Here is a 26442-nt window from a genome sequence, read left to right as displayed (position 1 = left end):
GGCAGGGTGAGACAAAGTCGTTCGCGAATTAGATTTGGAACGAACCCCTTTTATGGGATGTCGTCATTGATGTTGGTGAGACGATGCCATGTCCAACGGGGAGGGACGATGCTCGATTATGTCGGAAGACCACCAACCTGATGCAAATATTGCGGGTTGTGCTGTACCCTGAGTGGCCGTAGTAATCGGAATACGCGTGATAGAGTATGATAGCATTGCGCTTGATTATGAGATGAAATTGTGAGGCACGGTATGGGACGGGCCAAAGCGGTTTCACCTTATAATCGAGACTCGTGTGGATGTATTATGCATGGGAAAGCTGCTGCGTATTCTGATTGCATTATACGCTTGTTGCTTTATGATTGTACATAGAGGTTTATAACGTGCAGGGCGTGTGCCAAGATAAGGTTACCTACTATTGTGTGATGACATATTTGTGTGCGCCGGACTGAGCTGCATGTTTTAGGTGCATCCGAGATGAGTTGACTTCTTAATTGAGACTTGGGTCGTTAACTTGCTAAGTTTATCTCATTGTGGTTTGTTAACTGTTTTTCAGACCCTCAACCATGAACCATCCTCCTATGCGTTTTGGCGTGCCCATGGATATGAGCATGATAGTAGTAGCATTCCCGGTGGGATCGGGTAGGGTTTATGAGAAGCAGCGACCATCGTCTGGGTGGATGAGGGTTTGGCAATGTGGCAGCCACACGAGTTTGTAGCGTGGTACCTTAGGGACAGAGATGGGTTGTTCGAACCCATTAGGGGTTTTGATGGACCACCTAACGGAGGTGTTGGGAATGAGGTTTGGGATCCCATGGATCTCGACCCCCCGGACGGGGCTGTTACGGATCCGGAGTCCGACTTGGATTACTTGGTATCCGATTCGGGCGAAAAAGAATCTGACACGGAGATGCCTTCTGGACATCACCGAGTTTGACGATTGGTTTGGATATCCCATTTTTTTGATCGCCCCCTTTTGATAGTGAAGTTAGGTTAACTCGACCACCAAATCCCTTTTTGTTTATACGTGGTCTTTTAGGAAGTGGCCTTGTGATAAGCTTGTATATTGTATCTTCCAGGGATTGACGTTGTATTTATAAAATGGCTTCACTGGTTTTCTTCTCAAAGTGTTTTTCTTACTATCTCGTTTTATTGATTACTGTTTGGGTGAATCTAGTCTGCTTCCGCATGTGTTTATTCGATGTTGTTCGTTTGGGTTGGCGACGCGTCCTAGGACGTTGTCATTACACGACCATTGGTGGGATGTTAGCGCGCTCGTGGGTTCGGGGCGTGACAAATACTATACCAAATTGAAGGTCTTATGGGATGAACTCGATGACTATGATGACGTCCCATAATGTACCTGTGTAGCAGCCACGATGTACGCGACAAAGAAGCATCCATTAGTTTTTTATGGGCCTTAATGCTGAGACCTATAGGAATGTTCATCATCAAATTCTCAACATTGAGCCACTCCTGTCCCTCGGTAAGGTTTATTCTATGATCACACAGGAGGAGCTCCCTTCTCGGTTGGAAGAGTAGGCCCATTGAAAGTACTCTTCAGAAAACCTAAGTGTGATCACTATGGGAAAGTTGGGTGCGAGAAGAGTCATTGCTGGGAATTGATTGGATATCCTCCGAATTGGGAGTCAAAGCGAGGTGGAAATGCACGCAATGGGAATCCTTCCACAGCGGTTGTACATTCCACAAAAGCTAGCGGTGGCAATTCTGACACTATTGCATATACTAATTGAGGACGTTCGAAAGGGGTAGAGACAACAACAACAATAAGTAATGATTAATATCAACAATTGGTTAGTTTGCTCACGAAAATGAAACCACCCACTTCGAATGATCAACTCACAGATAAGGTCCATTGGCCCAATGATGTTTTCACAAATTGGTTTATCGATTGGTGCCTCCAAAAATATGACATGGCAACTTTTGCTCCTAAATCAACCGAGGAACATCATGAGTGCATATCTTATTTGAATTCTCGATGAAAAAGTCACTCACGCCATCAAAAGATGTGATGTTTACTTAAGCCCTAAATTTATTTTGCACAATGTGCTATATGTCCCAAAGTTTAAGTGCAATCTTATTTCTGTTGGAAAGTTGAGTTCGAATTTGAATTGCTTTGAAACATTCTTCTCTTCTCGATGTGTCATACAGGACCTATCCTCGAAGAGATCGATTGGAGTAGGTAATCTTTGAAAAAGGGTTTATTATCTTGAATATATGGGCACTCATTCGGCGTTTCTAGCAGTAAAGGGACAAAATATTGACATCCGACATCAACGATTGAGGCACCAATCACGGCAAGTTTTGAATATGATCACCGGTATTGAAATAAATAAAGAAGGGGCTGATTAGTGTGATGTATGTTGTCGTGCAAAACAAACTCGTTCCTCATTTCCTTTAAGTAATAATAAAGCCGATGGTTGCTTTGATTTGTTGCATTGTGATGTTTGGGGCTATATCAAACAAGATCTCTCTCTGGTGCACATTGTTTTTTAACCATCGTCAATGATTATAGTCGGGCAGTTTGGGTCTATTTGATGAAGGAAAGATCAGAGACGTACAAAGTTTTTGTTAATTTTTGTCATATGGTAAAGGCCCAATTTGGTTAAGTAGTTAAAATGGTGCGAAGTGATAATGGCCATGAATTTCTTCTAATTCCATGAAAGATTTTTTTTTTTCCAAAAGTGGAGTGATGCATTAGATATCGTGTTCCTACATGCCACAATAGAATGGGCGAGTTGAAAGAAAACACCGGCTTATTATCAATGTAGGCACTTTGTTTTCAAGCAAATTTGCCAATTCGTTTTTGGGGTGAATGTTTATTAACGGCTGCTTATTTAATCAATTATACTCCAACTCCGTTATTATCTGGAAAAACTACATTCAAGCTTTTGTTTGGGAAACTGCCGGATTATAGTTATTTGCAAGTTTTCGGTGCATTGTGCTATGCTCACAAAAGAAAGGGCAAGAAAATGTATATTTTTAGGATATCCATATGGCACGAAGGATTGGAAGTTTTCTTATTTGAAAACTGAAGAATTATTGGTATCTCATGATATTGTTTTCTATGAAGAGAATTTCCCATTTGCTCAGCAACCTAAACATGAAGATCAAGACTCTCTTCCTCTTTTGACACATGCTCGAGAGCTGGGTTCTATTGATGAGGGGTGGAATCAACCTCAGGGGGAGGAAGAGAGGGTTCCAAGCCAAGTTCGTGAAGAAAATGGGCAGACAATGATGCAAAATTGTGATAGTACAATCCAAGTTGAAGAGCAACCAATGAGCAGCCTAATGACCAAACTCCACTCCCAATTCGGCCTACACAACAGAAAAGCCAGTCAACCCATCTGCGAGATTATGTGTGCCATACGGTCCAAACGAAGACCCCGACCATACCTAAAGTTTTCTTATTTGCAAAGGGATTCACCCATATAGAGGGCATGGACTTCCATGAAATCTTTACACTAGTGGCTAAACTAGTCAGCCCACTCCGTCTATATCTTTAGGTATGGTCTATCCAATTGAGAAGTTTATTTCTTATGAACAAGCCTCACATCGCCCTTTTAGCTGCTGTCGATTATGTTATTGAGCCTAGGAATTACACTAAGACTATTAGAAATCCTTTGTGGAGAGAAGCGATGACGGCAGAAATTAAATCACTAGAAGATAATAAGACTTGCACTTTAACAACTTTGCCAGAGGATAAGAAACCCATAGGGTGCAAGAGGGTTTACAGAATCAAGCGTCAAACTGATGGTAGTATTGAGCAATATAAAACTCGTCTTGTTGCAAAGGGATTCACCCATATAGAGGGCATGGACTTCCATGAAATCTTTACACTAGTGGCTAAACTAGTTAGCCATTGTACGGTGTCTTCTTACATAACATTGACTCGTAATTGGGAGTTGCTTCAGATGGAAGTCAACAATGCATTTCTATGTGGTGACTTGGATGAGGAAGTTTATGTGAAGCTTCCACCAGGTTTCACGACAACGGGCTCGAATCGTGTATATTGACTAAAAAAGTCCTTATATGGTATTCGACAAGCATCTCGAAATTGGTTTTCAAAGTTCTCTAATGCATTAGGGGAGTATGGTTTTGACCAATCATTAGTGGATTACTCGTTGTTCACATATTCTCATGGCGGTACTTTTCTAGCCGTGTTAGTATATGTTGATGATCTTATCTTGGCGAGCAAGAATTCAAAATAGTGCGCAACGCTCAAACGGTACCTTGATGAGCGTTTTCATATACAAGACATTCGCCAATTAAAGTATTTCTTGGGAATTAAAGTAATGCGAATGACTTCAGGGTTGTTTCTATGCAAGAGAAAGTATGTACATGACATCCTATCGGAATGCGACATGCTAGCAGCTAAATTAACGACTTCTCTGATGGAGCAACAACATCGGTTAGCTACAACAACTGGACCCGCCATGACCGACCAAAGTCCCTATCATCGATTAGTGGGACGTCTATTTTATCTTACTAGCACTCGGCCTGAATTTTGTTATTCTATCCACATACTTTCGCAGTTCATGCAGGAACCGAAGGAGCAACACTGGGAAGCACCTATATGAGTTCTTCAATATCTCAAGAAAAACCCAGGACAAGGGATTCTATTATTAATCCCAGCTTCACTTCATTTGACTGCCTTTTGTGACTTCGATTGGGCAAGTTACCCGATCACTTGGCGATTAATTATTGATTACTTTCTCCTGCTCGGTGATTGTCCCGTGTCTTAGAGAACCAAGAAGCAGACCACAATTTTTCGGTCCTCTGCTGAAGCTAAATTTTGCGCTATGGCAACTATTACTAGTGAATTGATTTGGTTGCGCGCTTTACTTGCCTCCCTCGGAGTATTGCACGACAAACCGATGGGTCTTTATTGTGACAACCAAGCTACCTTACACATCGCGGCAACCCCATTATTTCATGAACGAACAAAGCACATTGAGATTGACTCTCACTTTGTTTGCGAACATGTACAATCAGGTGCCATTAGAATTGAGCTAGTATCCGTTGGACTTCAACTAGCAAATATTTTTATCAAGGCATTGGGTAGGGATCAATTTGCTTTTCTCGTTAGCAAATTGGGTATTCGTGACCTCCATGCACCAACTTGTGGGGAAGTATTACAAAAGATTGCTATATATTTAGTATATCTTTTATAATTAGTCAAAGATATTTGCTAGATCTTTTCTTTCCCTTTTATGTTAAGCAATATGTTGTAAAAATATTTGTACTATACGTTGAGCACTATAAGCAAATCGAATTATCACATCTTTGTGATAATTACTTTCTAATGCTTTTTCTTCAATACAACTTTTAAATAAAGATTCTATGAAAAAACATACCCAGAAATGGAATTATATACATATAGGTTTAGTCCAATTTGGAGTCAAGCCTCTTACTAAGGAAGGATTAGATACTTCTTTACTTCTTGTTTTAAGAGATGCCAGACTTTTGAAATATGATGAATCCATTCTTGGAGATGTAGAAACCAGTCTTTGTAATGGCCCAATTCATTTTGATAGCCATCCAGGATTCACAGTTTCTCTCAAAGATAAAAATATTTTGAAATCATTAATTCTTCAAATAAAAACTCACAACTATTCTATAGCTGAAGGATCAATCCCCATAGCCTTAGTTTACAAAGTTTATTATAAGGTAATGAATTATGCTTTTGGAAGTAAAGCTTTCAAACTCAATTCAAATAGAGAAACTCTCATTTTACAAACAGATATTTCAAAAGCCAATGTCACCATTCCTAGGACAATTCCTTAGAGTCAAATAATCCTTCCTGAGCAATGGGAACTTGATAACTAGATCCCCTAACAAGTTGTTCATAATACTGATCCTACAACTATTATTCAACATCCTAAAGGAAGAGTAACAATACAATTCTCTAGAAGATCTGTGGATATTCCCAGAAGATCTTGTGATATTCGATCCATTCCTTCATGGCATTCCAGCTCTTCCAGAAGGTCAGTAGATTTAAATCCCAATTTACCTTCTATAATCACTCCAGAAATGGGACAACTAAGCGCTCCTACTCTTCCCAATATTAGCGGCATAGCTAATAGATCAGGAATATCTAGGCCAGTTTATCAACAAAGCCTTGACTATCCTGAACCTACTCCTTCTGAAATGGAAGACCCATAAATTAATGTTTTAGAAAAAGATTTTGAGCCTAATAGGACTCTTTTAAATCAAGAATTTAATTCTTTTAAGAATAAGCAAATCAGAGAATGATTCTTTGCCTAATTCAAAGATCAAGCTAGCCAAATCAAAGAAGAATATTATGAATACATGTATCAGCATAAAATTCAACTGTTCTTTTTTTATTGGTTTGAAGAAGAATTTTAAAAAGAAAAACAGGTTTCAGTTTTAGATCAGCTTTTTAAATGGAAGTTAGACAATGGCCAAATCATTGAATCTAATCATCCTCCACTTAGAAAAATAAAGCTTCAACACAGAGAAACTGAAATAATAGCTACTCCTTTCAAAACAGCTTCGGAAATAGATGGTATAGGAATTAAGAAAATTGTTGAACAGAATAATTATTCTAATCAACATTTTCATACCATAGGAAAACAATTGGATCGAATAGAATCTTTAGTCCAAAACACTTCCTCCAAAACTATTTCAAAAAGTTTAAAAACACCTCTTTTTAAAAATTTTGAACTTCCAAAAAATTCTAGTATGGAATTTGCTAGAGCCTTAGAAGAAAGAAAGAGACTTATAAAAGGAAAAACAGTTTTTAAAGCAAAGCCTTCTATAACCTTGGATACTCCCACGATACAAAACCTCACTGTTAAAGACACTCCTGAATAGATTAATGCTTTGAATAAATCTGATACCGAGTCAATTCCTAAAATAAATAAGATTGCTTGGAAAGATCCACAAAAATTATACTTTTCTAGGGCAACACCTCCTGATATACATATGGAAGAATTATCTTAAAAAATATAGAATAAATACTCTTCTAATGCAATATATGAATGGAACATAGATGGTATTTCTGAACAAAATCTTATAAATATTTTAACCCAAATGGTTATGCTTGCTAATACTTATAAAATCATCTCAGATACCACAGATCATTCGGTAGCATACTTTTTAGTAGCAGGATTTACTGATCAGCTAAAAGGTTGGTGGGATAATTATCTAACAAATGAACAAAGAAGTCAAATTCTTAATGCCTATAAGGTAGATGATTTCGTCCAAAGAATAGTTGATGAAGAAGATCAACCCATTCAAGATGCTGTGAACACTTTAATATTTTCCATATCTCAACATTTCATAGGAGACCCATCTCATATACGAGATAAGAATCAAGATCTCTTATCTAACATGAAATGCAGGTCTTTAGGAGAATTTAAAGAATATAAAGAATATAAAGAAATTTTTATGCAAAGAGTTTTCCAAAGAACAGATTGCAACCAACTTTTTTGAAAAGAGAAATTCCTTGCTGGATTGCCAAAACTCATACGAGAACAAGTTCACAATAAGATAAGGGAAGAATATGGAGATCAAATTTCATATAACCACCTTTCTTATGGAGAATTAACCTCCTATATTTATAAAATAGGGACACAAATGTGTAACAATATCCGACTTCAAAAACAGATCAAAAAGGAACAAAAACTCTCTAAAAAAAGGATTAGGAGAATTTTGTGCCCAATATGATCCCTCTTTTGAATCCTTTGAAAAAACCAAATCTAAGTGTTCAAGAAATTGCTCACTTAAACAAGATGATAAGAAGAAATTTCATAAAAAGAAATTTAAAAAGAAATCTTATGAGAAAAGGGACAAAAGGAAAGAATTTGATAAGCCAAAAAATCCTAAGAAAAATTTCCGTAATATTACATGCTATAATTGCGGCAAGAAAGGACACACTTCCGGATATTGCAAAATCAACAAAAAATTAAATGAACTAGATTTAGATGAAGAAACTCTCACTCAACTTAGCCAAATTATGGTTGAATCTGATACCAGTTCTTCTGATGAATCTGAAAACGGTCTTCAAGTTTATGATATTGAAACCTCTTCATCTTCTACATCAAAAAATGAAGATGAGGAAACTACCAATTTTGAAATAAATGTTTTAACAAAAGAAGAAGAAATTCTCTTACAAACCATTGATCAAATCACTGATCCTTAAACAAAAATTAAATATTTAAATAGTTTCCAACCATCAAAACCTACTTCTTATTCTGACATTCCTTATAATATTTCCACTATCCTTAGTAAATGAAAGAAAATAGATTCCAAGCTCATTTCTATAAGCGACCTTAACCAAGAGATCAACCAACAAAAGCAAGAAATTCAAAACCTTAAACTTACTCAAGCCAAAATGCAACAAGAAATTTTGGATATCAAAATTAAATTTTTAAAAGGAAAAGAAAAAGATGAAGATATTGAAGAAACTAGTTCTCATGATCCAACCTTTTTATTAATGCCTTTTGAAATAACATCTAGAAAATGGATAATTAATATTACTATTAAAATCAATAATGAATTTATTCTAGAAACAACAATTGTTTTCGATACAGGTGCAGATCTCAACTGTATTAAAGAATGTCTCATACATACAAAATATTTTCAAAAAACAACTCAGTCTCTCAAATCTGCGTCTGGCAATAGGCTAAATATAAGTTATAAAATCCCAGAAGCTGAAATTGTCAAAGATCAGATTTCTTATAAAACTCATTTTCTTCTTGTTAAAGGTATCAAACAGAATGTTATTTTGGGAACACCTTTTATAGAACTAATACAACCTTTTAAAGTCACTAATAAAGGAATTGAAACCAAAATCTTGAAAAAGAAAATATGTTTTGAATTTATAACAAAACTCCAAACCAGAAATTTAAATATTCTCCAAGAACATTCTATTTCTGAAATCAATTGTATTATTCAAGACAAAGAAGCCCATCTCCAGTTTTTAAAGGAAGATCTTGAGTATAAACAGATCGAGAAAAATCTTTCTAAAACAAGTCTTCAGAAGAAAATTTCCAATCTTGAAACTCAAATAAAAAATTCTATATGCTCAACTATTCCTAATGCCTTTTGGTCCATAAAATGTCATATAATAGATTTACCTTATGAAAAAGAATTTTTTGAAAAAAATATTCCTACTAAAGCTAAACCTTCCCAGATGAACCATGAAGTCCTAATTTTCTGCTAGGAGGAAGTACAAGAACTTCTTGAGAAAAAACTTATTAGGAAAAGCCAGTCACTCTGGAGTTGCTCAGTTTTCTATGTCAACAAAAATGCTAAACTAGAAAGAGGAGTCCCGAGATTAGTTATAAATTATAAACCTTTAAATACTACCTTAAAGTGGATAAGATATCCAATTCCTAACAAAAAAGATATGTTAAATAGATTACATAATGCAAAAATATTTTCCAAATTTGATATGAAATCAGGATTCTAGCAAATTCAGATTAATGAAAAGGATAGATATAAAACTGCTTTCACGGTTCCTTTTGGTCAATGTGAATGGAATGTTATGCCTTTTTGTTTAAAAAATGCCCATTCTAAATTCCAAAGAATAATGAATGATATTTTAAATTCATATTCTGAATATGTCATGGTCTATATAGATGATGTTTTGATATTTTCAACAAACATAGACCAACATTTCAAACATATAAATCATTTTATCAATGTTGTAAAAAAGAATGGTTTAGTAGTTTCACCTACTAAAATATCTCTTTTTAAAACAAAGATAAGGTTTCTAGGACATTATATCCATCTAGGGACTATTATACCCATTGAAAGATCAATAGCATTCTCAAAAAAATTTCCTGATGAAATCAGAGATAAAACCCAATTGCAAAGATTTCTTGGAAGTTTAAACTATATTATTGATTTCTTTCCCCATATCAACATTATTTGCAAACCCCTTCAACAGAGACTTAAAAAAGATCCGTTACCTTGGACTCAAGTTCATACTAATATTGTAAAACAAATCAAACGTACTGTCAAAGAAATTCCTTGTTTACATCTTGCTGATCCTACTACTTTCAAAATAGTAGAAACCAATGCTTCTGAAATTAGATATGGAGGAATTCTTAAACAATCAAAAGATAATAGAAAACAAATAGTTCAATTTGTCTCCAAGCATTGGAATGATTGCCAAAAGAATTACTCTACTATTAAAAAAGAAATTCTTTCTATTGTCTTATCTATTTCTAAATTTCAAGGAGACCTTTTGAATCAAAAGTTTTTATTAAGGATTGATTGTAAATCTGCTAAAGATGTTTTACAAAAGGATGTTCAGAATATTGCTTTTTAACAGATTTTTGCCAGATGGCAAGCCATTCTATCTGTCTTTGATTTTGATATTGAATTCATAAATGGTTCTTCAAATTCTCTATCAAATTTTCTTACAAGGGAATTTTTACAGGGAAAATGCATCCTCCCAACAAATCAACCCAAAGAGACAAAGGCAAAGAAATTGCCAAAACCCCAAAGAAAAAATTAACCAATATCAGGACATGGCGTCAAGCAGTCCAACCTTTTGAACCATCTTTGAATATTACCACTATTTCTAACCAGGTTAAAAGGAACCTGCTTCTCTATCCACAAATACCCCTTTTGATATCTCTAAAATATCTCACGAAGAAGCATTACAACTTCTTCAAAAGGCCTTCAATAACCAACCACAACCTTCAATAACCATGGTAAGTGCCAATTCTTCTCTCTCTCCTATAGCCAGTCAAAAGGCAATAGGAAAAAGAATTTCTAGCGAGGTGGTTATTCAGCCAACTTAGGCAACCCCTCCAAAATCAAAATTCTTTGCCAAAACAATATTCCAAAATATATGTAGTGTTGAAAATGAATTTTATCATGAAAATCCAAATATATTTGCAAAGAACATGTTTTCTGATAAGTTTAATTACACTACTTATGATCCTTATAAAACAATGGAATTTTATGAGAAAATTTGTCACTTTCAAGCATTTTTCTGATAAGAGTCGTATAAATTATTCCACTACAAGGATCCACAGGGTCATCCACTCTTCCCAATGGAAACCATATCCTATAACCTTGAAGAAATTTGACAACAAAATGACTGAACCCGTACCATATAGATCCTCTTATTCTTATTTTGATTACCAACACGCTTGGTATAATACATTTTGGAGAAAGAATGCCAACAATTCCCATACTTGGCTGTTCTTCTTCGAAAATTTTGATATTCAACAAGTTCCTTGCTGGTTTATCAAATGGTGGGACCATCTTGGATCCATTGAAGAAATCCTTCATCCTAAAATCCAAACCAGTTATGAAATATTTACCAACCAATTCACTCTCCTTCCATATGAAAAAAAATTTCCTAAATTGATGCTCCTTTTCTATTACTTTGGAGTATCATGGGTACTTGGTTGGAGTTTTGATTATAGAAAAGCTATAGAAACAGACATCCCCATTTTAATCAGAAGATTCAAAGTTAAATGGTGGGATGGTTTTAAATTCTGGGATAGAGTTACTGAACAGGTCGTTTCAGAATAGCTAATTTCTAGAGGATCCACCCCGATTAATTATGATAATGTCACCCTATTTCTCCATGACAAAGGGTTTTTTTGTCAAAATTGGCATCTGCTACGTCTCATCAATAACTAGTAGGAATGCTGAAACAATCCCTTTTTCAACTAGAAGACTCGAGCTCTTCACAATCTCACTATAGTGGGAATTCAAATGAAGATGACCGTTATGGCATTTCAGGCATACCAAGCACCTCATGAGGACAAGTGAAGAAGAAGAAGAAGAAGACCCTCCGGAATCTTTGTCCAGATTTTGAAGGAACAAGACAAAGGCACCGAAAAGCTTTTGTCCACTTTTCATATGTTTTTTAACTTTTGCCATATGCTTTCATAGTTATGTCCACCCCAGGTCACTATTCACCTTTTATTGTACCCGTGAAACTTTTCTACAGTAGCCCATTGGCTTATATAATCCCACTCCATCCATTGGAAAGGCATACCGAATTTTCTACTGACAATTTCTCCTCCTCTCATTTCAATCCTTTGATCTCTCCATCTCTCACCTCGATTCTCTTTTGAAGAAATAAGAGATCATACATCTCAAGAACTTTTGATACCTCTTGAATATTCAGTAAGTTTCATAGCATCCCTGTATCACCTTATGTTCTAGATCTTACTCACGATATGAGAATACAAAGGGTTTTATTTAATTTCGTACTTGTACCTTTAATATTCGTAGTTGTAATCTTTCGATACTGTTTTTATATCAGTAATCTTTACTTAATTGCAATTTGCTTTAAAGCAATTTAGTTTACATACCCCACAATTGACAGATTGAATCGCATGTGGTTGGTCTGTCTTTTATTTTAAGGCAATTTACTTCTTCTTACCGTTTTGCCCTTACCACCTACATGGTTGGTTTAGTAGTCATACTTCTAATTCTATATGTTGCTTATGGTCTTTATATAAGTTATAATGCTCATCTTTTTATTTAGCCTAATTTTTATTTATAAATCGTTTCTTTATTTATTAAGATTTTTATATATAATCACTCTTACTTTAGAATTATTTTACGATATTGTACAAATCTTTGTAGAACTTTCTGATTTTTACGATTATGTCAGAGACATTGAACCTATAGACTTCTTTCATATGATCAACAAAACCAATCCTAATAAACGTAAACGTTTAGATTAAGTCGATACTCTTTCTAATCTATTTATAATCCCTAGATCCTAGGCCATTCATGGTGTATATATATGCAGCAAGACTGATGGCTAGCTACAACTAGTACAGTATTGACAACATACATCTGTTAAAAGTAAAAGTATTTTGCTGATATTGTTTCTAAAGAGCTCCCTTTGATAACTAGCATCCCAAAAGTTGCTTGATAGTAGATAAATTTTAAACAATAAATGTTAACAATATTTACGGAATTGTAGATGTAATTGGTTATTTTGCAAGATAATTGGTAAACTCCAATTGTCAATAAAATACTTAAAGTGAACAAATAAATTAAGTAACCACTTGAATTAATCAATTAAGTGGAGTGTAGTTAAATGTTGCTAAACACAGTTAATGACTTTAAGTGCCTCAAAATGACGATTGTCAATATGATTATCAAAGACACCTCAAATGTATCTGATGCGTTTACACATGTGCGCTATGTGCAATACATATGACGTTTTCCTTCCCCACCTTACGGTAACATTCATTATCATAATCAGTGTCACACAAATCGGACATAATAATTAGTGCTAAGTAGAATTGATCATGGGCTTAGCAACCCATGTGCCCACCCAAGGCCGCCTGTGCCGCAAGGGCCTATACTTTATAGCAACCCGCAAAAAGTCAGGATTTGTAGATACAATCGGAATAGAATAAAGAAATTACATTGCACGGGGCAATCAAAACATCTAACGAGCAATAAACAGATTCAATGAGAATAATAAATTTTTCATATATAAGGCCCACCCCGATTAGTTTCGAGCTGGACCCACATTGATGTTATGGGGATGGACGGGCTTGAGCGTTATTTTAGGCCCGATTTGAAGGTCTGGCCAGGCTTGGATTTACCTATTGATCACCCCTATTGTTGTGTCAGATAAGTTTGTCCTCCTGTATATTAATAAAGGCTCGCGCTATTTCCACCCCGGTTATTAGCTCCTATCACCCCATTGACATTGAATTTGCTACATTATCCCTTACGAGTTCTACTTTTAATTTAAGATGATTTCTTACCTTTTTTTTTCTTCTTTCTCTTTTGTTTCAATTTTATTAAAGACAAACTATTCATGCTCCTATCAAATAACATTTATTAAGATCAAATGTGGAGCCCTTGATTTAAGATTGTTTCTTGCCTTTTTTTCTTCATTTTTTGATTTATTCCTCTACTTTCTCCATTTGGAACAAAATTGGTGTTCCTCTTTTCCAAAAAATAGTTTATTTGATAGATAGCTAACTAAATATTGTGTTAATGGGTTGTCTATTTCTCTTTTTTAGTACTAGAAATTAATAAGTTTTAAAAATAACCTAAGCACAAGTAAGAGTGAAAAGATTCTATCTACCAGTTTTACTACACATTTCGTTTAATTATAACTTTAATATATGTCATTACGTTATAGTCTGTGTGTTTTAAAAGATACTTTCAAAAAAAATTAAAAATATGACAAAGTTCAGTACATAAAAAAATTCTAAACATCCATTATTATCATGCAAATGCAAAAGAAAATGCTCACTAAAACATTATTATATAGAATACTATCTTTACCGTGATTAAATCTATAATCAGCTATTGACAATAAATTATGGCAATTGTAATGGCATTATAAGACAGCCCATTCAAACCACTTGCAAACACATTTTTTTTTCAATTCTAAATTACATCAAAATTTTCATAGAATCATCAATGAAAAGAAAATTATCCATTGCAATAATAGCAAGTTGCGTATGCAACTTAACAAAAGATATTGTTCATTCAACTGCCACGCTCCCCTAAAAAAGGTTACTCTCTCGAATTTTTTTTCCTAGATTAGACGATAAAAGTCTTCAATTGCATCAATAAAAGAGTCATTATTCAGTTAAAACACATATATGTCAAGGAAGAAGTTTCAATATCTAGTGCAATAAGCTCCAAATGAACTTGTTGACATGATTGATTGTTGTTCTCTATTTGCAGTTTCATCATCAATTGATACATTTAAGCAATGCAGATACTCTTCAATATTGTCTTCCGTAGTGACCACACTACCAAAAACAAAACAATGAAAGATAGTATATTGCGTATAATGCATTCATCAACCACAATATTCAATCTTTGAGTAAATTCTCGAAAATTTGTTTCGAAAATCGAAGTCAAAAAATTCATGATCATGAGGATTCTCTAGGGAAATAAGTTAATAATTGGCGGGACAAGTTTAGAAGAAGACAAACATGAATGAAACGTTGAAATGTAACGAGTGCGGCTAGAGTGGAAAAACGTTGTTTGAAAGGGATGCAGGTAGTTTTGTCTTTTAATAAAATTGAAGCAAAAGAAAAAGAAGAAAAAATGTAAGAAATAATCTTAAATCGAAGGTGAAACCAGCAATGGATAACGTAGTCATATCAATGTGATATAGGGGTGTCAGGAACCAATAGAGGACGGAAATAGCACGAGTCCTTAAAAAATCAACAATCAACTTCTTTAAAAGCGAGTTCACAGCAAAAGGAATTTCACGTAGATTTTCCAATACCGACATCGGAGTTAGGGATCGATCGAGTAGAGTTAATGCAACACGGGGTAATTCGATAAACGATGGACCGAGTAAAAAGGGAAAAAAATTACTAGGTGTAATATGGAGTCGCCAATTATAGAAAATGGACAAAAGATTAGTCAATGAAGGATTTACTTAGATGTAAAGGAGGAAGAATATAAAAAGCTTGCTTAAAACGGTGGGCTGACCAAAAAATATCATCACCGTCCAATTCATCTTACCTTTAAGATTTCGCTAATCTCTATGCTCCTCCCCCCTGTATATATATGTAAATCATACCTATCCTCAGCCTCATTCCAAAAAATCAATCATCCCATCATACTTTGTCACTTTCTTTTCGTCCACCCATTGCCCTAACTCACCCCAAATTTCCTCTGCCTCGGCAGCACGGTTCACCCCCCTTATTCCTGAAATCAGATCTTGTCTTACCCATTTCTGCAGTAAAGTTTTGATTTTTATTTACTTTGGTGGGCACAAAGAACGAATCTTTACTTAGGTGGTCAGGAGGCCTGTGTGACTTTTCAATTTTTTTCACAGAGGGAGGGCAAGGAAGAAAGGAAAAAAAAAAAAAAAACCCTTTCAATCTTTCGTCCTGTTTAACCCCCCCTACCAAAACCATGTCCATGGCTATGGTTATATCGCCCCAAAATCAACCTCTCCCTGAGAGCGCAAATGGGCACCTCTCGGTTTCGTCAGGCTCCAACGCTTACCCTCCTGCGACGGCCCAGTACGAGGAGGTCGTGCAAAGCTCGGAGCTTTTCTGGGAAAAGCTCGAGGCTTTCCACCAATCTTTTGGCACCAAATTCATGTGAGTTTTTCGAGTTTTCGGAGAACAAATTGGTTTGCTGTTCTGGGTCTTGATATTTGAGTGCGGGTCTCGCGGATTTTTGTCTCTCTGCTCGATGTTTACCGGTTCACTCTGTTTTTTTCGTGCTTGTGTTTCTGGGTTTTGGTTTATGGCTGGTTCAGTTTGTACCCTTTTTCTCAGTTTGAAAATTAGCGTCGGATTTAAGCACTCAGAGATGGTGCTTGCATGCTGATTTGCCATGGTGGCTGAGAGAGAGATTTTGGTTGTGAAAGACACGAGGGTTGGTCTTAGATAGATTTATTTTGCATGTAGTTTTTGTTTCCGTTGTCTTGGTGATTTCTATCTTGGCAATTCACAAAGCGCGGTTTCTATTTCGGATTCTAATAAATATTGTCTGCAATCTGACTGACATATGATAAAGCTCTCACAACTCCTTGCAGGTTAGTTGTCTTTACCTTTTTTGTGTATTTGTGTGTGTGTTTTTGTGTATCCCGGTTGAGCAATTGCCATTTTGAGAATAGTCTTTTCACTGGCGACTTGGGAACTTGATTTGATTGTCTGTTAACTGGTGCAACTGTCGAAGTGATGAATAAGAAGGCTATGATATCCATATGGCGGTATCATTAATTTAATCTGCGAATGGAAGTTCTTTTATGCTCGTGTGGATGATGTCAATGTGCGTAAATGTTACCTTTACGTGGCTAACTCTATAAGTGGATCTGGGGTAGTGTTTGGTAATTCCTTGAGTACATGGTCATCATGATTTGCCGTCTAAGCGCTTTCGGATACATACTGAATGGAGCTTTTGTTCCATTTCAGGCTGATCTGTTTATCCAAATACCTTTCCCTAGCTCAACATCTCACCCGATATCTTGTGTGGGGATTATCTTTGCTTATGATCAGACCATGAATGTTAACAGCGAGTTTCCGTTGCAATTTCCTTAAAAGATTCCTAATACGAAGCGTCCGATATGTAATAGTATGATAATGTTAAGCGCTATAGATTGCAAGTCTGCTCTGGTACTGCTTTAAGAGAGCTTTTTCCACGGTGGAGAATATACTAATGAAATCATTAGCCCATCGAATGGCTTACTATTATCATGATCGCCTTCTTGTGATTCTCTTTACCCTTTTATTTGATTTTCATAGATCTTGTGATACATAAATTTCTACATCATTAGAGAAGGCAAAACAATTTCATATTATAATTCACACAGGGTTCCTACGGTTGGAGGCAAGGCTCTTGATCTGCATCTCCTTTTTGTGGAGGTGACATCACGTGGTGGTCTTGAAAAGGTATGGATTCTATGCTTGTTTCCTTCTCCCAAGTATTGCATGATTTGAAACTTAATATTTCAATTGGAAACTACTAGGGCACCTGTTCTTGGACCTTAGGCAGCTTTCATTTATTTCTTGAAAGTCTAAGCACATTCAGCAATTAATTATGAGTAATTCGTTCTTGCTTTTGATATTTTGTTATGATTGAGTGGCATTATCTTAAGCTAGAACCTTTTTGAAAGTACTTGGATACATGACTCACAAGATGTTCCCTTTCAGTTGATGACTTTATTTGATCTTGTTTTGGAGTGTGCCACCAGTGGCTAGATGTATTAGCCCTAATTTCGTTAACTTTTAACAGGTGATCAAAGATCGTAAATGGAAGGAAGTGATTGTGGTGTTCAACTTCCCAACGACAATAACCAGTGCATCATTTGTTTTGCGAAAGTACTATATGTCATTGCTTTATCACTTTGAGCAGGTCTATTACTTCCACAGACAAGCCCCTTCACTTTCGGCTGCAGGTGCTTTCTATTGTAAATAGTGATTTTTCACTTATTTTAGAATGTCATTTCTGAAAGGTTGTGAATCAAATTATTGTGCATACATTCATGCAGATCCTGAAAGTGGAAATGAGGTCGAGGGGTCAGTGGTCCAGAACAATGGAGCGTCCACGAGCTTCATATCTAGTCACGGTACGAGCTTTGGTTTTTTGAGATGATCGCTTGATTTTGATTATATCGTGCTTATCAATTGGTTGATAAGGACTGACTAATTGAAAGGAAGACAGCATGCTATGTAGCAGTCAGGAGGAAAGTGTGGTGTGAGTGAAGGCAAAAGTACTATGAAAAAGGAATAAACAAATTAATAAAGGTAGGAAGTAGGAGCAGCTAGGTTATTAACAGAAGAATCTTATGTGTAGTCCGTGAAGAAAAATTTTTGCCGAAGTTCTTATCACCAAAAAATCTGTTTACTTTCCTTTTCTGGTCAAGAAAGAGTCAGAGACCTGTGAGTTTCTCCTTTTGAGCAACATACATATCTTGGGCATTTTGAACTATCAAGATGGCATGGCGAGATTGAATTAGATTGTCTAAATTGCTGCATCGAACAGTCTTTTGGAGCTTAAAATCACAGGTGAGGTTTATGCTTTATGAAGTTTTGCTGCTGACCTGGACATGGATTAGGTTTACGGTCATTCTTACTTGCCTTTTTTATGCTCTTATGCAAATTAATCATGTGTATTGGGAAATATAATGCCAGTGTTGCTGCGAGCTGAACGTCAGCGAATTTTTAGGTTATTTCCTTTGGTCTGATGCTCTTATGCCAGATAAGCATGATACATATCATCAGCCTGGAAGTTTCATTAGTTTGGTAGTATAGCCTGTGCGGAGTAGCTCTTTCTTCAAGAGCCTAATAACAATGAGAAGATTAGCTGGTTGCGTTGCTTGTTGATTCCTCAACTAGGGTTCTGGCATATTTGGAAAAAGGATTTTATTAAAAAGTGATGCGGGACACTCGTTAAGCAACTCAAGCTTTGAAATATTGCAATTTGTAAGGCACTGTTTGTCCTCATGATATACACAATCAGTTTTTGAAAATCAGATATATTAAGCATATTCAATAAGAGCTATGGAGGCACTTTGTATTGAGACTCTTTGTTAAAATTAATTTCTCCCCCTTCTGCTGTTGAACTTATTTTTGGTCTTCGTGGTTTTGTGTTACATAACTTCACTCGAGGCGCACAAACATTTCTTTCTCTTCTCTCGGTAATTTGGTTACATTTTCTAAGCAGCTGTACTTGTTTAGCCAGGTGATGATGTGGTGACCCTTTTGTGTGCAGGAAATGCGAAACTGCATCCTGGCTCTTCTGTAACTGGGTTCATCGATGGGAAATTCGATAACGGGTACCTCGTTACGGTGAATTTGGGTAATCATGAACTGAAAGGGGTCCTGTATCATATTCCTCAGGTCCTGCACATGTCTCAGAGTGCTCTTCCTTCAGAAATTCCTACTCGCCGGAAACGGAGAAGAGCGCGGATGAAATTACGCGACCCTTTTCGCCCCAAGTCCAACAGGAGTGGTTACAATTTCTTCTTTGCTGAGCATTATGCGAGGCTAAAGCCTCAGTACTATGGTCGTGAGAGAGCCATCAGCAAGAAGATTGGATATCTTTGGAATAATCTTACAGAGGCTGAAAAGCAGGTACATTAATACACTGTATTTATTACGATGCATCCCTTTCCCTTTCCTTCCTGTCGTTTGCTCCGTGTGTGTGCCTGCGTGTTATGCGATAACTTTCTAAAGAGGAATATTACGTGGATACATCTTAAAGATGTGCTGGCAACATCCTAAAATAGATGCTTATGATGAGGTTTTAGTTGGATGATTGAAATTGTTCTGGAGGCCTCAGATTTTCCTTTTTGGTCTTCCTCTTTTTTCTGATTTTGCTATGCCATACGGTTGTCCCTTTCCTTTCAATTTCTACTGTCTCTGGTCATTTGGCAAATGATTGTCTTATTGGAACAAGAAAATTACATCTATATACCAAAAGCTAGTTGTGACAGGTGTCCTGTAACATCAACCTTTTATTATTTTTGGTTGAGCACACGGCATTCACAGCTAGATGCACCTAAAGACATTATCAAATGCACATGGACAGGGCAATTTGATGTCTGACTATCACTCCTGCAGTATATTTTCCTTCTCTCTACAGTTAGCAAGTTGGGAATGACTGTGGTCCTGGCTGTTTGGCGACTGAGTTGCAGCATAACATGTGCTTTTTATGAGTATTATGTGGATATGTATATAGAACGATGCTTGTGCGGTATATGTGGATATCAAGATACATGTATGTTTCTGATGTTTATTAGAGAAAACTTCTACCGCAGAGTAGTAAAGAGAAAAGGCTTGCCTTACAGCAGTGGCACCGGATCAATTATGCGCATTTAGCGTCTACACTAACCACTTTAAATGCATAATTTTTGTTGCACTGACGGTGTTTTGTTTGTGAAAATTTTTTGTCAAACACGTGCATGACGATGAAGTAAGCATGTAAACATGAGATGTGTCTTGCGCATGCTTTCTCCAGCTGCTAATGAAGTGGATCACTTGCTCTAGTCATTGTCTCTAAGCTTTTCCTTCTGTCACCGCAGGTGTATCAGGAGAAAGGCGTGAGGGACAAGGAGAGGTACAAGTCCGAGATGCAGGAATACCGATCGTCTCAGGGTTTGAACATCGGCAAAGTTTAGGCTCTCCTAGGTTAGTCTAGCTAGGCATAGGCAATCCATGTTCTAGGGAAAACAATTCTTGCGCTCGTTTCCTTTTCTTGGGCTCGTTGGACATTCATCCTTTTGGTAGTATATGTATGAGTACCTTCGCACGCCTATGCACGTCTGTCACTAAGGAGTCTCTTATTTTGTCGATGTAGACGTCGTGCATGTGGTGTCGCTCTCGGTTTTCGGCTTTATCGTCGGTTGATAAGAACTGCTGACTGAATCTCTTACTTTGAGCTAAGCTTGTAATATATTTGGTGAAGTTTTAGTTTACCTAGAGCTCTGGTGCGTATGATGACTATTATTTCTTCATCGAAACATGAAACATTCTTTTTGGACTTATTTTTTCTATATCCAATTGAAACCAGAAGCTGGACTAGATAAGGCTTGGAATTGCTGATATCAATTTGATTTAGGATGCGTTTGTTTCGGCTTTGGAAATGGGCTTTGCGAAAATGCAAAAGCCGAAAGCCTAAAGCTTTTTGGGCGAAATGCAAATTACATTTGGTAAAAATTTCTTTGCAAAGTAACTTTGGGTTAAAGTTGGCAAAAACATTTTTGCAAAGGGCTTTGGGTTAAAGATAAGTGGGGTTGCTTGTGAGATTATATTTACTTATTCAGTTTGATCAAACTTATTCTCGTCTCGAAAATGTGTAATCTATATTTATGTATTGATTTCTTGCTCTCCCATTTGAATATATTGAGGAGATAAATCTTGTCACGCAAAATTTGATTTTGAAATAATCTATTATGTTGAGAGTAGTGATGAAAGCTTTCTTTTTAACTAAGATTACAAAAACTTTTTCTCTTTTCTTTTGTGAAATACAATTATCTCCTGGGATAGAAATATTATCTTATCCCTTTTGAAAAATACATTTTTGCATATTTGATTTTGGTTCCTAGTGGAACTTCTCTTAGTAAAAGTAAATTTCACATATTTGATTCCTGCTCTACCGTCTCTGCAAATTGCAAGTACTCTCTCTTTCTTCTCTTGTTTGGTTGAAATGAAAGTGTTTTTATATGCTATTACTTTTTTTCCTACTATTCAATTGCTCATGAAATTATATAAAAAATAAATCGCTTTTGCTCGTGAAAAAAAAGTTTGCCCTAATAAAGGGTCGATATAAGTGAAAATTGCTATGATAGAGTTTGCAATTTATTGGTCCATATTGTTTGGGATTTGCTTTGTTTTGAACCTCTTATGTATCATCGTGATATCTTGAGATATGAATGAAATATTTATTTTTAAAAAAGTGAAAATCGAATTGCTTAAAAAACTAATATCTTTATTGGCCAGAAAAGGAAATAAAAAAAATTCAACTCTTGTCGAAAAGGCTGAAATGCTTTTCATAGAATTTACTATCTAGTGAGGCATTTAGCTAGCTTTTTTTTATTTCTCTAGGGTGCATTTGTTTCACAGAAAATGAATGATTTATAAAATATTTTCATAAAAATGCTCACTTGTATGGCTTACAAAATCAAATGAACGAAAATTATTTTCATCGTCCACGAAAATATTTAAATATAGATTGATGTCGACAATGAAAATATTTTTCATTATTGATTATTTCACACGATATAAGCTATTGTTTTTAAAATATATATATTCCAAATCGTTCATTTTTCGCGGAATAAACGGAACCCTAGTTTAGAGATAAGTTGATATTCGGATCAAACTATTACATATCTCGACTTCTCCACCTCCCCAAACGATCTTAATGGTACACTTCCCCACATCGGCCTGACTATTAACTGAAATTATGACCATAGATGGACTTTGAACCGGTGTAGTCAAAAGGTCACTCCAGTCAACATTATGTCTACATTCCATTTATAAGGTCAATCTCATTTATCATCTCACTTATATTTCCATGTATTGCCTGTTCCACCCTGATGACTTACAGTGTTTAGTTAAAACTCATTTCAAGCAGATTAGACAATATTCTGATTAATAGGAAATAGGCATTTAGGAAACCCTAGAATCTCGTTGACCAGATTTTGTTTCCAAATATATCCCACCACATAAAATGCACTTAAGAAAACAAATCTCGAAATTTTATTTCTAGAGAGATCTTGGGAGATTAATAGATATCAAAATCTAAATTCAAACACAAAAAATCAGTATGTTTCCATTGTATAGATATGTAGTTCGAGCGAAAATTGTTGGAAATTTTTTATTCAAAATCCATCCTCTTTCCCTGCAACTTCGTTCCAAAAAGAGAGAAAAATTTGATCTTACCTATGAAAGATGAAGCTACCGAAAAGTTAAGAAAGAGAGGTTTTTTTTAGTTAAAAAAATCATTTATTGAAAGATAGGAGTTGAACGTCATAAATAAATTTTCCTTAGAAGCAGTTAGACAATACTTATCCTCCACAATAAAAGAATCCAGACTTGATTCTTTCTCCTCTCTTTAGCTCTTCCACTTCTTCTCTTTTTTTCCGGCTCTGATCACACCTCTTCGCTCTTCATCTTCTCTTCCTGCTCTCTTCTTCTTCTTATCAGCTCAGTCACAAAAAAGATCAACCCTCGATCAGGTGTGTTTCAAACTTTTCGGTTCGGCTAATCTACGTACTCTTGATCTATATGCCTCATTGTCTTGCTGTTTAGTATATCTCAAGTAGTTTTTTTTAACCTGCTCATTGTGTCCTCATGATATCAACCTTTTGTTCTAGTTACAAGTCTTTTACACTTTTATTTTTTCTCTTTTTAGTTACGTTTTTCTATCAATGGATGAAGATCGAGAGACTGAGTTTTGTCCTGAGTATCACGACAATGAAGGCGGAGAGAACAAGCCTTTCGATATTACGAAAGGGAGATTGTACATAAAGCTTAAACTTCCAACGGCGTCCAATCCGTCTAACGGTGAAGAAACCGGCATGCACGGCGACGAACAATTAGAGACCCTTCAAATCAGGAAAGATTATGTTTGTGATTTCTGCAATAAAAGGTTTAGTTCAGGAAAAGGGTTAGGAGGGCACAAGAGGGTTCACACACAAGCAAGCAAGAGACATCACCAGTTTCTCGCCAAGAAAATTCATAAAGCCAAGTTCAAGAAAAGTCGTGACGATCTTCATGACTCAAAGTCTAAAAAGGATGATTCTGATGCTACTTGTGTGATGTGTGGGAAGACTTTCCCTTCTATGAAATCCTTGTTTGGGCACATGAGATCGCACCCTGACAGGGAGTGGAGGGGAATTCATCCCCGAGGTCGAACCACAGCATGCCGGTCGCAATATTGGAGTCCGCCCGCAGCCTGGTTCGTGATCGGGCTAGTGTCGATCCTGATGATATCTACCAGATATCATCACCCGCTGATAATGCATTGCTGCAATCCACATTGGATTCGCCTTCGGGTTCGCCTTCGGGGTTGGATTGGGTATCGACCGAAGTGGAACTAGAAGCTAGTGATATCCTATTGCTGCTTGCTAAAGGGAATCATGCTTTCAGCAATTCATCGAGCACAAGTGGCCCGGAAGGCAAGTTGGCTCGAGGCAATAATTGCAATGTGGAGGAGGTGATTAAGGGCGAATACGATGATAAAATTCGACTAATGGTGTCCAAGAAGCAAAAGATGGAGTCATCCCCACCTGATAAGAAAGTGAAGAGAGAGTCTTCACAAGCTGATCGGGCATATACAACAACAGTGAGAGATGGCAAAGGCAAGCGGAAGATGGATGAATTTCAAGGTTGCGACGAGGACGACAAAGGATACAGTCATGAAGCTGAGTCGAATTGTGAAGATGTTGAATACAAAGTGACAAAGTATCAACTTGAGCTCAGTATTCTTGTTGAAAAGGAAGTCCTTGAAAAGGAAGTGGAAAAGAAGAAAAGAAAGCAATCGTCCAGAAATTCGGTTAGCCGGAAGATTTCCAAGACATCCCAGAGATTCAAGTGTAATATATGCAATAAATCATTCTCGACTCACCAAGCCTTGGGCAGTCACATGTCCAGCCACAGCAAGGTCACTATCAAGAAGAGCCAAAGTGGAGATGATCACGAAGTTGATAACGAAAGATCTCCAGCAGATCAAGAAGCTGATGAGAGCGCTTTAATCGCGGCCGCGACTCAAGAAGCGGATGGCGGCGCAGATGCTGAATGCGGTGGAGAAAGTGGTGATGGCGCCCCGCAGGCATCAGGTTGCAAGAGGCTCGTCATTGACCTCAACGAGCTTCCACCTATGGAGGAGGATGAGCAAGAGGGATGATGATTCTGTTGACTGTAAGTATGGCTTCTTCACTAACAAGATGAGTCAAATGAGAATTGTTTGATATTTCTTAGGAATTCTTGATAATTAGGACTTGGAGGTCAGTGCATTGAATGAATAGTTTATTTCTCAAGTTGTTTTTTGTATTGCAAAGCATGATGGCTGGTAAAGAGTGAGTGAGAAGTGAGAATGGAGAGGTTTTCCTTTTTCAATTTGGTCAAAGTCATTGAATCTCTGTAATTGGTATCTGCTTCTAAATAAATATGCTTAATTGCATATGTGTAGTGAATCACCAGTGTCTGGGACATTGCATGCACGTATGGAGCTCCAGCGTGCCTGTCGCGACCGACTTCCGAGGTGTCAACAGTGCCCTACACAATCTCCTCTGATTTTCTATTGCATATATGTGTATCATCGCGCACTAAAACATACAATCTCACCCGGAAGAATTCTTTCTAATTAAGTTTAATTGGGAATTTGGTACACTATCACCTATCTTAGGTGCTGGAATTAAAGTCGGATGCTGATAAAAATAAAGTTGCTTGTTTTACTGGAGTTGACATATCTTATGCAATTGGGATATACTGGAGTTGATATATCTCGTTGCATATACTGGAGTTGATATATCTCATGTAATCGATTCCCGATCTGGTCTGGTCCCACTCAGGAATCGGGAATCGGACCAGAAGCAGTCCAATGAAATTGGGAAGATAATACAATGATGAGTTTTGCCTTAGATGATGACAAGAGCCAATGAACTTTGGATTCACCTTCATTTCCATTCTCCAAAGCATCTACACCCAAAAAAAAGAGAACAAAAGTTCAAAGCTTTATCAATAATAGACACCAAAAAAGGAAAAAAAAAGGCGACAGAGAGAGTACGAGGTGATGGAAAGACCAATTACAAGCACGGGATCGCATTTACTGTGCATTTTATAGATAAAAATTAAAATGAGGGACTTTAATTAGGTTTACATTTAAAATAATAATAATAATAATAATTGATCCAAACGGTCCGATTTCTCTTTTGGAATAGGGAATCGGGAATCGGACCGTCCGGACACCGGTTCCACTTTTAGGAACTAGGAGGCCAGTCTGGTCTGGTCCGATCAGTTCCCGATTTGGTTAGTCCGTCTTGTTCACCTTACTTATTTGGCCGGCAAAAATATTTCCAATCGTGTATATTGTTGATGATACAAATTTGTGATATACAAAATGAGGCAAATTGGATTAGTAAAAGTACCAGTTACATTCAGAATATGATATTTTTACTTTTTTTAATGATCGACTTTGTTTTAATTATGGTAATGGCTTAGCCACAGTTCGAGGTCATAACTATTTATTCATTATTTTGAATTTCTTTGAATTGTGAGTTATGATAAATTTTTATTAAATAACAAATAACTTAGCTAAAGTCTAAAACTTATCATCGTCTCTTATCAATTCTTTTAGTTATGTCAATCATTTCAAATTAAGTGGATTTTAAAATGTAATATTTTTTCTTTTCCTCACTTAACTTGCTTTGTAGATTTCTTTAATGAAACTTGTCATGGTTGGTTGATTTAGGGATCTCTTACCTGTGCAACCTTAGGAATTTCTTCATCGTCAGCC

At 36.4% G+C, this 26442-nt stretch overlaps 2 protein-coding genes across 2 annotated transcripts; both read left to right on the top strand.

The window, feature by feature from the left end:
• The first annotated feature begins 15555 nt into the window (after positions 1–15555).
• Positions 15556–20899, top strand: LOC115669987 (high mobility group B protein 10). The gene is made up of 6 exons (XM_030591161.2): positions 15556–16076; positions 17294–17372; positions 17716–17878; positions 17972–18049; positions 19195–19556; positions 20507–20899. The coding sequence occupies exons 1-6, from the start codon at positions 15886–15888 to the stop codon at positions 20600–20602; spliced, it is 969 nt and encodes a 322-aa protein (XP_030447021.2). The 5' UTR covers positions 15556–15885; the 3' UTR covers positions 20603–20899.
• Positions 20900–23847: 2948 nt separating this feature from the next.
• LOC115669970 (zinc finger protein ZAT1-like) lies at positions 23848–24831 on the top strand. The gene has a single exon (XM_030591140.1). It carries the CDS (start codon positions 23848–23850, stop codon positions 24829–24831), a length of 984 nt encoding a protein of 327 aa, XP_030447000.1.
• Positions 24832–26442: the final 1611 nt, after the last annotated feature.

Source organism: Syzygium oleosum, unplaced genomic scaffold (assembly GCF_021117445.2).
Source record: "Syzygium oleosum isolate NSW1041296 unplaced genomic scaffold, Sole_v2.1 Sole_v2.22, whole genome shotgun sequence".
Taxonomy (NCBI): domain Eukaryota; kingdom Viridiplantae; phylum Streptophyta; class Magnoliopsida; order Myrtales; family Myrtaceae; genus Syzygium; species Syzygium oleosum.
Note: the sequence above shows the minus strand (reverse complement) of the source record. Positions and strands in the feature narration are given on the sequence as shown.